The 13533-nt window shown below is 45.3% G+C and overlaps 1 protein-coding gene across 5 annotated transcripts; it reads right to left on the bottom strand.

The window, feature by feature from the left end:
* Positions 1-2977: 2977 nt before the first annotated feature.
* Positions 2978-13533, bottom strand: TMEM272 (transmembrane protein 272). 5 transcript variants are annotated; one of them, XM_083435501.1, is made up of 6 exons: positions 12846-13533; positions 11412-11739; positions 8131-8212; positions 7173-7232; positions 5904-5986; positions 2978-3814 (listed from the first exon to the last, which is right to left on the bottom strand). In XM_083435501.1, the coding sequence occupies exons 3-6, from the start codon at positions 8186-8188 to the stop codon at positions 3452-3454; spliced, it is 564 nt and encodes a 187-aa protein (XP_083291627.1). In that variant the 5' UTR covers positions 8189-8212; positions 11412-11739; positions 12846-13533; the 3' UTR covers positions 2978-3451. The 5 variants fall into 5 exon arrangements, with proteins under 5 accessions (XP_083291627.1, XP_083291626.1, XP_083291628.1 ...); XM_083435500.1 differs by lacking the exon at positions 12846-13533 and having other exon boundaries at positions 11412-11901; XM_083435502.1 differs by lacking the exons at positions 11412-11739; positions 12846-13533 and adding an exon at positions 8574-8612.

Here is a 13533-nt window from a genome sequence, read left to right as displayed (position 1 = left end):
TAAAGATGATGTTTTATTGTGTTTCCAATATTCTGTTGGGAGCCGCCCAGAGTGGCTAAGGAAACCCAGCCAGATGGGTGGGGTATAAAGAAATTATTATTATTATTATTATTATTATTATTATTATTATTTTCAAGCTCCATGTTGCTTTAGTTGATGTGCATGCAGCTGCCTCTAGCCATGCACTGAAGCAAGCAAATATAAATCTTTCATTGTTGGGACTTTGAAGCCCAATGCAAGGCTTGCAAAACACTCTGCATGGTGAAAAACAGTGAAATGGCCACTTTTGGTGGGCCAAATTTGGTCTCTGAGTCAGAGCGCACCCATAACATGTTCTATTTCTCCCTGCTGCACTGGTGGACCATTTAGCATAGCTTTCACCTGGTGTCCAGGCTACAGGATTTCCCTGTGAAAGTGCTTTTATTTTGCCATTTCCCCCATACCTGACTGTTGCTGAAGCTAGAGCATCAAAATAAATAACCCCGCTTTGGGGGGAAACAAGAGACTTAAAAATTATTTTCAAGGTATGTTTACGCTTGTTTATGCATATGCCACAAGCTTTACAGTAGGAAACTTTTCAATATGAAAATAACACTTTATGAAAATTGGCAAGAATCACTTTATTATACAAAGCCATTGCTAGCGTTCTGAAACACAAAGCAGTTCATATGTACGTATTGTAAATAAATTGCAATATAACTCATTACATTTAAAAACACACACAAATGTATAATCACAAAATTAAAGCAGGGATATGTCTAAGAAATACTGTATGGAATTTGAAATGAACTTAATCCATCTCTACTTAACAACATTTCCTTCCACGTGTTCTAGTGTTTCTCTATATATTTTGAAGAAGTAGAGCAATAAATGGAATGGGAGGACTTAAATTATTTTCTTCTTGTTTCAAAGTAAAAACGATTGTATTACACAAATGGGGAGGCATTTGGATAATGGACAACTTCTAAAAAGCATTTTAAGACTATTCCTCAATTATCTATAATGGCCTCCCTGGCTGGCTGCATCCATATCCAGAACTTTTCTTTCCCCTCTAACCATTTAAATAATTGTGGAGTGCACACTAATGCATGTTCCACTCTCAAAAGGTCTTTTAATTAGCGCTATAACACACCTCTGCTTTTAAGCTTGGTGTTTGGTCTTTGTCAACACTGAGCGGGGGTCATGGTTACCACAATTACGGTGGTAAGAGTATCTGTATCATGTTCTACTTCATAGATTGTTGTGAAGGCAAAAAAGATAAAGATCTGTAAGTACAGTGGTACCTCGGGTTCGTTCCGGAGGTCCGTTCTTAATCTGAAACTGTTCTTAACCTGAAGCACCACTTTAGCTAATGGGGCCTCCTGCTGCTGCTGCGCCAACGGAGCACGATTTCTATTCTCATCCTGAAGCAAAGTTCTTAACCCGAGGTACTATTTCTGGGTTAGCGGAGTCTGTAACCTGAAGTGTCTGTAACCCGAGGTACCACTGTATTTAGGTTTTTAAAACTCCTATCTATTATTTTTTTTGTTTTTTTATTAAAAAAAAATCCTGTACAGATAACTGTGTAGTGATGTTACATGGAGGAAAAGTAACAAATAGAACACATTTCATACCATTTTCGGGTACCATAGATTTGGAGGCACCAGAGTCTGGAACAAAGCAATCTCAATGCTGCTGCCTTATTGGCACATTACAGCTGTCATGAAGAAGTAGCTGTTTCATCACATCAATCCACAAAGAAGATATACACAACATGCATCATTCTAGGAAACAAGCTGAAATCCTGAAAGTGCAAACAATGCAATATCAAAGCAAATGTAATATGTACATGTAATATGTAAATTCACGCCTCTTGCAGTGGTTTAGAGATGAAACCAGAGACCTTTGAGTAGGTGATCAAAAATTTTTCATTACTTTTAGTCCTTCAAAAAAAAATTTTGTACAAACCAAAGAAAACGTAAGCTGCTACTTTCTTTGAAAGAAAAGAACTGGGATTCAATCACATAGCCAAAATGCAGGTTTGTGCAGTGTTCTGCCGCTACAAACCCACATGAAAAAAAGAAAATGATGTGGAAATGCTCTAAAAAGTGTGATGTAAATCATTAATAGAAAGCAGTATAAGTTCTGTGCAAGCAAATGTTCATTGTCGTATAGCGTGTTCTCCAATAAATGAGAGCACGTGTTGCGGTGTGGGCCACCGGGCCAGGCCTCTTGTTGCCAGGCAGGTTAATAGTTGTTGCTTGACATTGTGATTGGATAACCAGGTTGCTGGGGCAAATTGTATGTTGCAAATTGGGTGGGTGGGACCATAGTCTTTAAATATTGGTGCACTCTGGTTTCTCTTTCTCTTTGCAGAGTGCATCGGATCACCCGCCCGCCCGCCCACCCTCTTTTCCGGTTGACCTTGCTTTGCCTGTCATGGGGTCGTCTGCCTTGGCGCAGGGGCCTAGTAGGAATTTTGCCATTTGGTGATTGGCTGTGCTATTTGGTTTTTGCCTACTACTCAGCAATTCGTCACAACTTGTAAGGTTGTGGTTAGGCATTGGTTATAATATGCTGGTGGTGGAGGGGTCAGGATAGGCTGTGCCTGCCCCTCCTATTGCGCTGAAGGGAATTCCGTTAAAGGAATCCTGGGGCTTGCCACGATTTCGTCCAATCCCTGTCATGGGAATCCCTGTCATGGGACTAGGGCCAGCAAGCTTTTGGGGAGCTGCTGGGGTGAGCAGCGTGGGTCCGACGCTTAGCTCAAATGACCCCCAAGTTTGACTTTCCCTTCTACTGGCTACCGATCGGACCTCGGGATGTCAGTTCTGTCCCAGGCAGGAGGACAGATAGTCATAACCAATGTCTAAACAACCACTCACTGATTTTGTATTTTAATAAAGTTGTGGCCAAAATAGTGCCCCCAAACAAAAACTAAAATTACGTGTTATGTGTGAAGTTATTGAGGGGTGGCCTGGGGACCTACACACGCAAATCCTCTCCACAAACAAATAGGAACAAACACTCAGTAAAGACCAAACATCGCCTAACGTCTGTGCAAGCAAATCAACATAAATACTCAATAAGCAAACAATCTGGAGCAACTTTCAGACTTCCGTCATTTCTACCACTGAAATCAGTAAATACGTTTGAGAAAGCATTAAAAAAAAAAGGGCGTGTTGTGGCATTGCAAGCGTCTCACTTCCAGGGCATTCCTTGGCATGCGCCAGAGCAAAAAAGACCCCTTTTACTACCTTTCAAATAGACAGACTTTGTCTATCGTCCACATTTATTTCCACAGGAGAGAAAAAACCATGTAAAACAGACCTCCATGGAGTTTGCTAGTCATATGCTCTATGTGTTCAGGGAGGGTGACCATGACCAACAAATACCAGAATTGCCTCATTCTCTTCCCTATTGCGTCTCTAATAGTCCCACGGCTCATCTTCTATGGCTTTCCACCCCCTTTTCAGTCCTCCTCTGTGGCGTATCGTTGCCTGGAGCAGCAATAAACACAGCAGCTGCAAAAGATCAGCAAAGCCAGAACTGTGTGGCTCACGACAAGCACCCCAACTGCAAAAACGTACAGGATTTTATCACAGTAATCTTGAGGGTGATGGAAAGGTGGGATGAAATTAGGTAGGTAGACGGAAAACACCCAGTAGTTCCCGAGGATGAACCAGAGGAAGAGGAAGAGGCTGAGGGTGAGGTGTATGTAATATTTGTGAGCATTCTGTCTCCAGGGATACTCGTCGTCGTCGTCGTCGTCAATCATAACCGATTTGGTAAGCAGTTGCCTCATGCGGGTGGAGTCAAAGAGCAGAAGACCAACCTAGACATTGCACAAAGGTTGAAAAAAATCCCAGAGGGATCATTATATTCCAGATTTGGCTCCTTGGTTTCAAACATTTGTTTTCATTTAACAACATTTACCCAGTGGCGTAGCGTGGGTTGTCAGCACCCGGGGCAAGGCAAGTAATTTGCGCCCCCTGCTGCACTGTCCCTCCCCCAGATAGTCCCTCGCTCTCTCTCCGCACCGCACCGCACGCCTGGCACCCTCCCCTCCACAGTGGGCGGCGACCCGGCGGCTCGGATCGGATTCGCACAGCCAGCACTGCAGTGAGAGAGAGTGAGTGAGCCAGGTAGGGGCAGAGAGCTGCGAGTGCGAGCGCCCCCCCCCGATGTTGCGCCCGGCCCCCCTGCACCCCCCCCCCGCTACGCCACTGCATTTACCGTATTTTTCGCTCCATAAGGCGCACCTGACCATAAGGCACAACTACTTTTTTTGGGGGGGGGAATTCAAGGATAACAAATATGCGGCTCTTGGGGGCTTTTGCGGGAGGTGGGGGAAGTGAGAGAGCCTCGCTCTGTCCCTTCCCCCACCTCCCGCAAAAGCCAGGGATAGCCGCGCGAAGCCTCCGCAGGGCAGCGGGATGAAGGCTCCCCGCTGCCCTGAGGAGGCTTCCTGGGCTACCCCAGAGCTACTCGACCCAAAGAGCAGGTCGGGGAGCAGCAGAAAGGCTGCGCACAACCGCTGATGGACTACATGGAATTGGCGGAAATGACTGGCAGAATCCGAGACCAGGGAGAAGAGTCGGTGGAAGAAGATTGGAAAAAAATTAAAGTATATTTACAGAAATATTGCAAAATTAATGAATGTTAGAAGAATGCTGGAATGAAATGTTATAAAGAATTAAGTAAAAACTGATTGTTAAGGGGTTAAAGTGGAAAATTTAAAGATAGATTGTGTTAAGATAAATTATAGAACAAAAAATTGAGAAAGATGGAAAGGATTTGCTGAAATAGTTAATTGAACTAGAATACAAAAAAGGGAGGTGTGAGGAGGTCGATGAAACTAGTAAATGAAAGGTAAAGATATGGAATATTGGATGTGTTTTTAAATTTTTTTTGTTTTTCTTGTTGTTTTCTGTTTTTTTTCCCTTATTTTTGATGTATTGCTTGTTAAATTTTTTATTGTTTTTTTATTGTCTTTTTTTTCTTACTCTCTCTTTTTCTGTAACTATTAAACTTTTAATAAATATTATTTAAAAAAAAAAAAAGGCTGCGCACAACCTTCCCGCTGCTCCCCGGGGCTGGTGGTGTGGGAAGCGCGGCTTTCCCCCACCGCCAGCCCCACAAGTTCGGGGAGCAGCCTTTCCACTGCTCCTCAACCTGCTCTTTGGGGAAAGCCACCACCAGCCCCAAAGAGCAGGTCAGGGAGCTGCAGAAAGGCTGCATGCAGCCTTTCCGCTGCTCCCCGCGCTTGTGGGGCTGGCGGTGGGGAAAGCCGAGCTTCCCTCACCGCCAGCCCCGGGGAGCTGCTCCCCAAGCTTGGGCTGGCGAAGGAAGCCCGGGTTCCCCCAGCCCCAGGGACCACACATTTGCTCCACAAGACACACAGACATTTTCCCATAGGTTTAAAGAGGAAAAAGGTACATCTTGTGGAGCGAAAAATGCGGTATATGCTGCTGCTTCTTCGTGGCAACATCTCTAAGTGGTTTACAATAAATGTTAGGCAAAACTGCATACAAAGTAGTGCAAAGAAATTTGCATCAAAATGCTGATGGATTTTCATGTGGACTTTAAAAAAATAATCACAGACTGATGTGGAAATGTGAGAAAAGAGTGAGAAAAAATGAGAAACCGAGAGGAAACTGACATTAAAAGATTCACACACAAAACTATTGTACTGAATAAAATAGTTTAAATAGAAACATTTTTAAAAGGCTACACCATGTGTGATCCTTTCTGAATCCAGAAGTCTCCTCCTGAGTCAGATCCTTATTTCCTTGAAGTTAATTCACTAAGATATAACCATGGTGGTTGGGCTTTTTTTGTCTCTTCTATGAGTGAAGATAATTCCATACAAACTTCATTACAAATCTCCTCAGAGGAAAATATTGTTCAGTGAACAGCAATACCTTCAAACTGCCAACCACACCACCCACAAGCAGATATAAGGGGATTAGCGGCTGGACTGGACAGTCGTCTAAAAACTTCATTCCTGAGGAACAACAAACAAAGTAAATTATTTCGATCAAGTCTCACGTGCAGAAGCAAAAGGGCAGGTGCACTGATTCACAACTGCAGTGGTGCTACAGCCCTAACACATTTTGCACAACGTGTAATATAACAGGAGAATTCCAGAGGGTGGCAACATGAGAACGGGCCTTTTCTGCTGTGGCCCCCCATTTGTGGAATACTCTTCCCCTGGTGCATTCGCTACATATCTTTAAGCATCAGGCAAAAACTTCCCTCTATAACCAGGCCTATGGCCTTTGAATATCTGTGGCCTTTTAGAAGTGGGTGGGATTTTTATAATGTATTTCTCTTTCCTCTAGGTTGTAATCTAAAGGTAAAGGGACCCCTGACCGTTAGTTCCAGTTGTGGACGACTCTGGGGTTGCAGCGCTCACCTCGCTTTATTGGCCAAGGGAGCCGGCGTACAGCTTCTGGGTCATGTGGCCAGCATGACTAAGCCGCTTCTGGCGAACCAGAGCAGCGCATGGAAACGCCTTTTACCTTCCCGCCAGAGCGGTACCTATTTATCTACTTGCACTTTGACATGCTTTTGAACTGCTAGGTGGGCAGGAGCTGGGACCGAGCAACGGGAGCTCACCCTGTTGTGGGGATTCAAACCGCCGACCTTTCGATCGGCAAGCCCTAGGCTCTGTGGTTTAACCCACAGTGCCACCCGTGTCCCATTGGTTGTAATCTATCTGGAGTTGGTTGGTTGGTTGGTTGGTTGGTTGGTTGGTTGGTTGTAAGTTGCTTTGGGCTGCCCTGGGCAAGATTAAGTGACTAAGAAATAATCATAATATCATTATCATAATATCATTATCATTCCTGCCAAAGTTAGGATAACCAACGTCCTTCCAGCAGATTCCTGCAGTTTCAACAACTGTCTGACATGCAAGGAATTTAGGAGGTGATGGCTCTCGTGAGATAGGGAAACAAAAAAACCCCTGCTAATTTCCTACATGAAGCTGGAATCCAATCGTGGTTTTGCACAAACAAATCAGACTTCATGCAACTCCCCTCTTCCCCCACCCCAACCAGACCCAAAAACCTGCTCTGGAAGGTGGGAAGCAAAAAACCTGCTTGCACAATGTTGGGTTTTATCCATATCATTTAACTCATTATCTTCTGGTTGCTATAGTAATTTTTTTTTTATTTGGGAAGTGTACTTACCTGTAAACGCCATAGACAGTGGTAATGCCAGGAAAGCAAGGAGTCCAAAAATGAAGCAAGCTGTAAGGAAATAAAAGACGAGTTATAGCTCGTGATTAAAACATCCCCCAAATGCCCTCCATTTTTGTCACTCACATACACATGTAGGTAGACAGTAGGAATGAAGGAGCAATTAGATTCTCTTCTCATTTAAAGGCAAACCTATCTAATTCATACTTTCCAAAACAATATAGGAACTGAAACAGCCATTTTTCAAAATTCTCACCGCTCTAAATGTTGCAATAGCAATGTGTAAAAAACACATATACTGGGTAAAGGGTAAAGGGACCCCTGACCGTTAGGTCCAGCCGTGGCCGACTCTGGGGTTGTGGCACTCATCTCGCTTTATTGGCCGAGAGAGCCGGCGTACAGCTTCCGGGTCACGTGGCCAGCATGACTAAGCCACTTCTGGCGAACCAGAGCAGTGCACGGAAACACCGTTTACCTTCCCACCGGAGCAGTACCTATTTATCTACTTGCACTTTGGTGTGCTTTCAAACTGCTAGGTTGGCAGGAGATACTGGGGTAAAATGTGCCCAAAAATGCATATATTAGGGGAAATTACATACATTACATTTGGGGGAATTGTTTTGCAAAAATGTGTTTATTTGGGGAAATTGCATACAAAGAAATGCATATTAGAAGTTTGCACTAAAATGCTGACAGTTTCATACGGATTATTTTTAATGCAAATTACTGCAACCGTGTGGAGAACTGCATTTAAAATTGGAACAATGGGAAACTTTGAGAACCGAAACGGATGGATTCATCCATTGCTATCAGGCAGTGATGCAAACTGAGTTGAGACAGGTATTGCTTGGTTGCAGCCTCCCTGCTTGACCTGCAATCAGCATCCTTTGTTGAATCCCTGTAGTGCTCCAGATCTCTTGCCACTATCTCCCTTTCTCAGGAAACCTACCATTGCTGGCAATTTTGGAGATGCATCGATGGCATGCTTTCTCGAAGCCTGCAACCATTGCGAATGACAGTCTTCTGCAGACCTTGAGGAAACAAGAAACCATGTGTATGATTTTAACTTAAAACACACCCACAAATTGCAAAAATCAACTAAGAAGAGTCTCACTATAAAGGCCACTTTTTTGTTTTCTTTCCTTGGTTAGGGCTTCCACGAGTCTTCATCCTTTCGCAAGTCAGAGACATTCAGCCACCCAGGGGCCAGAAGCTCATTGCAAAACAAAACAAAACTGAGCTCAAGAGGAAGTCTAAGGCAGGGGGCTTAGGGCATGAGTTTTGATGCTTTTGATGCTATTTAATGCATTGTGTTTGAAACCTCAGGCAACTGACATCAGAAAACTCATGCAGAACTGAAGCAGAAAACACCAAAACAGTTGCTAAACTTACACTGTTGTGTTGTCCAAATGCTTAGAAAAAGAGCAGGAGGCAGAATCACACCACTGTCTAGACATTTCGACTTTTAAGGCAAAACTGTTCTGAAATTTGTGTAGTCATGATGACATAGACAAGCCAGGAATGCGTAAAAAATAATATTCTCACTTTACAGCTAAACTCCAGCCTAGGGAGACTGGCATATAGATAAATGTGCTTCAGTCATTTTTAAAAAAATTAAAAGGCCAGTTCTCCATGTTTAAAAGTTAAGTCTGGCTTCTCACCCACTGCCAGGATTGGGATCATCTTACAAACTCCCGCAGATGTCACAGGAATGCCCAGAGAATTAACTGGCATTTGTAGGTGAAATAAGATACTTTCTTCCCTTCAGTCAATTACACATTCTTCCCCAATAAGTTTTGGAACAGATGTAACATCTTAACAGCACCTCAAATGCAAAAGGGGAGAAAATCTAGAGAGAGATTCTAAAATGCACACTATTTATAGATCTGTCACACAAGGCAACAAACATCCATTAGCTTGTTCCAAGCTGATGGAGGAGTGTGTGCTTGTTTCAACAGCCGGATCCTTCATGGAATACAGGAAGCTGCCTTATACAATATCAGGCTATTTGTCCCCCTAGTCTGCCATGATTTACTCTTGACGCTACAGCAGGGCCGGTCCTAACATTTGGCAGTGTGAGGCAGCCACCTCAGGCAGCAGATATGGGGAGCCAGGGAGGAGGAGTGACAAAGCAAGAACATCAGAAGAGTCCTGCTGTACCTAGTCCATCATCCTGTTCCACAGGTTGCTGCTGGTCAGATGCCTATGGGAACGAGCTGCAGCAGGGAGAATACTCTGCAGGTTGGGCAGCAGAACCTTGCTGAGCAGTGGCGTAGCGTGGGGAGTGCGGGGGGGGGGGCCGGCCGCACCAGGCGCAACATCTGGGGGGGGGGGGGCGCGCGCTCGCACTCACAGCTCTCTGCCCCTACCTGGCTCACTCACTCTCTCTCACTGCAGTGCTGGCTGTGCGAATCCGATCCGAGCCGCCAGGTCGCCGCCCACTGTGGAGGGGAGGGTGCCTGGCGTGCGGTGCGGTGCGGAGAGAGAGCGAGGGACTATCTGGGGGAGGGACAGTGCAGCGGGGGGGGGGGGCGCAAATTACTTGCCTTGCCCCGGGTGCTGACAACCCACGCTACGCCACTGTTACTGAGGAGTGGGCCTTGTGGGTGGCCTGTGATGCTGACCACTCTTCAAAGAAGCTCAGGCCATTGCAGCTGTTCCACAATTTTGAACAGCATGAACTGGTGTGTGTGTGTGTGTGTGTGTGTGTAAGGGGGCAATATTTACCTTCCTAGCTGAAAGGATAGTTAGATTATTCATTCTGGCAAATAAATACTCTCAACAAGTATACATTCTTTTTATTGTTTACTTACTTATTTTGAAGTTTTGCACCCGTCTTTCTCAGTCATCTCGGCTTAAAGCAACGATAACATACATACACACATGATGCACACACACCAAAGCATCTGGAGCATGCCAGGTTTGGGATTGGTTGATTACAGAAGTGTAGAGATGGCAGGGACCATGAAGGCTGTGTAGTCCAACTCCCTGAATTTTTGCCCGTTGTGGGGCTCAAACCCACAACCCTGAGGTTAAGAGTCTCATGCTCCTATCAACTGAGCTATCCCAGCAGCCCCTCGCCCTCTGCAGGATGGGGCCAGATTAAAGTTCCCCTCCTTCTAAACAAGCAACATGACCTGGAGTAGAGTCTTTTCTGGTCCATCTCTGGCTGATGTGTTGGGCTAGGCTGATGTTCCCCTTGCTATGCTGTTCTTCTTGGGAGCCACAGGAAGCAATGTCCCAGTGATCCCTTTCCTCTTAGCAGGTGGTGAGGCCCAGGGTGCACCCACTTTAGCTCTGCAGTCCATAAAATCAGTCAAAAACCAGGGGTAGTCTATATGATGTTATCCAGATGTCCTTGGACTCCAACTTCCATCAGCTCCAGCCAGCATGGCCAAAGGTGAGGGATGATGGGAGCTGTAGTCCAGTGACACCATGCTGGCCACCTTTGATGAAGCTGAACAATAATACAGTGGTACCTTGGTTCTCGAATGGCTTGGCTTCCGAACAAAAAGTGTTCTGGTTTGCAAACGTTTTTTGGAAGCCAAATGTCCAACGCAGCTTCCACGTGACTGCAGGAAGCTCCTGCAGCTAATCAGAAGCCGCGCCTTGGTTTTCGAACGGTTTCAGGAGTCGAACGGACTCCCAGAACGGATTAAGCTCAAGAACCAAAGTACCACTGTACAGCACAAAGCAAGGAATCACCTTACAGAATGAGCCACCAAAGCTAGATCAGCCCAGTGCCTGCTGAGAAAGGAAGTTCCAGGAACAGATAAAAATGTAGGCTCTGCTTCTAGCTGTGACAGTCCTTAGTTGCTGTTAGCATGACATAATGAACAATGCCAGCTGAACTGATTTCACCAGGGGAAAGGAAACCCTGGTAGAGCTTGTGAAGATGGTGCAACTGGCCCAACTTGCAAGGGGCAAAATCAGTGATCGGAGACCATTTTAAAAGCCTTGCTGGCAGAAAACGAGCAATTCCATCCCACCTGATGAAGAGATTTGTGCAACTCAAAAGCTTGCATATCTTTTACACCAACAAAATCTGATCCTCAAGATATCCAGGATCAACCTATTCCCCCCCCCCCTTTTCATCATTCAAGACTGACAGCAGCAGCCACACACTCACTTTCCCCTCCAACAGCTAATGCCACACTGTTCCTAAAGTTGCTGGCAACCCCACCTATTACTGTCAGGTGCAATTGCTTCCCAGCGCCATTCCCTACTCACCTTACTATTCCAAGCAGAGATCTGGGAAGAAAAAACTGGAGCCAATATTCCTCAAGAAAAAGTGTGTGGTGTTAAGTGACACACTGGATAAAGCTTCTCTTTGCATCCAGGTCTTTGAAGCAGCTGAGGCGTTTAATTCCTACGTTCTGAAGCCCCTTTGGGGGTCACTGGCTGTTTGTGAGCTTCTGCTTCTCTGTTTCTCTGCTCCTGCTGTTGCGATGAAAGCTCTTATCCTTTATTCCCTGCACTCCCACGTTCGGTTCCCTCCACAGCCAAGCAACTGCATGCATTCAACTTGCCACCAGAGGACAGTAAAGGAGACCTGGAACTTTTATGAAAGCAGGTAGTCATAAAGCAGGTATGTCCTCTGGGTTGTTTCAGTGCAATTTTCAGAGTGGTTTAACAGCCAGCCCCTCTTCGCACCCTGGGATTTTAAGGTGGGTCTAAGGAGGTCAGGATCTTTAAGACTAAGGCTACGTACACAAGAAAGCTTTAAAGCACATCCCCCCCTCAAATAAGCCAAATAAGTTTACCCCCTCACAGAGTTAAAGGTAAAGGGACCCCTGACCATTAGGTCCAGTTGTGGCCGACTCTGGGGTTGTGGCGCTCATCTCACTTTATTGGCCGAGGGAGCCGGTGTACAGCTTCCAGGTCATGTGGCCAGCATGACTAAGCCACTTCTGGCGAACCAGAGCAGCGCACAGAAATGCCATTTACCTTCCCGCTGGAGCGGTACCTATTTATCTACTTGCACTTTGACGTGGTTTCGAACTGCTAGGTTGGCAGGAGCAGGGACCAAGCAATGGGAGCTCACCCCGTCGCGGAGATTCGAACCGCCGACCTTCTGATCGGCAAGCCCTAGGCTCTGTGGTTTAGACCACAGCACCACCTGAGTCCCTCACAGAGTTAAGCAAGCCTTAAACAAACGACAATTGTTCAAAATTGTTTGGGGGGGGGGGAATGTGCTTTGAATGTACTTTAAAGGTATGGTAATGTTCACAGGGTAAATCTAGACCCTTGTGTTAAACTACCAGATCATTGGGGCAAGGGGATTTAATCACACAGACAAAGAAACCCTGTGTGGTTCTCTCCTCTATAGCATGATCATTGCCATGTATGATCTGCAGCTATTTCTTCACGATACATCTAGGCTTCAAATGGCACTCACGCTCTTCCATGTGGCACATTGGGCTTTGAATGACTGGATTGTTGAGCCAATGGTCAAGCATTTGGGCAGGGCCTAGGCTTTGAACTTCCGATTTTCCCATTCTACCCTCCTGCGACACCCTCGGCCCAGAAGGGAGAAGTGTGAACAAGCACCCAACCTTGATGACTAATGCTGATAATGTCAATGCTCAAAAAGAGGAGTTAAAGGTCTGATTTCCCCCTTATTACTCAAATCAACCTGCCAAATTAATAGCAATTTAGACACACCATGGCTTACAAAGAACCATGAATACATGGGATGGTTTTAAGAAAGAAGAAATGAATAGATTTTCATATAACAGCCTAGGCCAGAGCAGCAATCATTGTCATTATGAGGACTGCTCCTGCACATTCAAAGCTTGCTCCAATTATATTTTCAGCTTTTGAAGAATTCTCCTGCAAAAGCGTAACATTGTCTGGTGAATTTTATGGAAGGTAACTTCTGAATTACACACACACACACACACACACACACACTACTACTACTACTACTAGTGGCAACTTCAGAGACTGCCATTGTTTGAGACAAGAAGGTGGTGTTGAGTTGAGTCCAATGCCATATTTGCTCTGGTTCCTCTGGTCATGGAGCTGTTCAGGTTTTTCAGATCATTTGTGTACTCAAATTATAAATACCAATATCCTGACTGTCTATGAATCATGCTAATAGGGCATGATAACAGGGCAAGCTAGCCATTTTTGCCTTCCCATAGCCCACTCCCTTGAGTAAGGATAGGGCCTTCTCACTGGTCACCCCAGCAGTTGTGGTGCACCCTTCCTTGGGAATTACGAAAGACCTCTTCAGAAGTACACCCTTCAAGCGTGTCTTGCAGACCCTCCAAGTATCCCTATTCTGCAGGGACAGTCCCCAATTTACAGAAGCCACCCCAGTTCCTGATTTGATCCTAGAATGTCCCAC

This window comes from Podarcis tiliguerta (assembly GCF_965153285.1).
Source record: "Podarcis tiliguerta genome assembly, chromosome: 3".
In the NCBI taxonomy this organism is placed as follows: Eukaryota; Metazoa; Chordata; class Lepidosauria; order Squamata; family Lacertidae; genus Podarcis; species Podarcis tiliguerta.
Note: the sequence above shows the minus strand (reverse complement) of the source record. Positions and strands in the feature narration are given on the sequence as shown.

What these genes read in the sequence shown, in the direction of transcription:
- TMEM272 (XM_083435501.1), bottom strand. Translation starts at nt 8,188, where the DNA reads ATGGTTGCAGGCTTCGAGAAAGCATGCCATCGATGCATCTCCAAAATT. An exon ending in CTCCAAAATTGCCAGCAATG is followed by an intron (nt 7,233 to 8,130) that starts GTAGGTTTCCTG and finishes ATTTCCTTACAG; the next exon opens with CTTGCTTCATTTTTGGACTC. An exon ending in GTGTGGTTGGCAGTTTGAAG is followed by an intron (nt 3,815 to 5,903) that starts GTATTGCTGTTC and finishes TGCAATGTCTAG; the next exon opens with GTTGGTCTTCTGCTCTTTGA.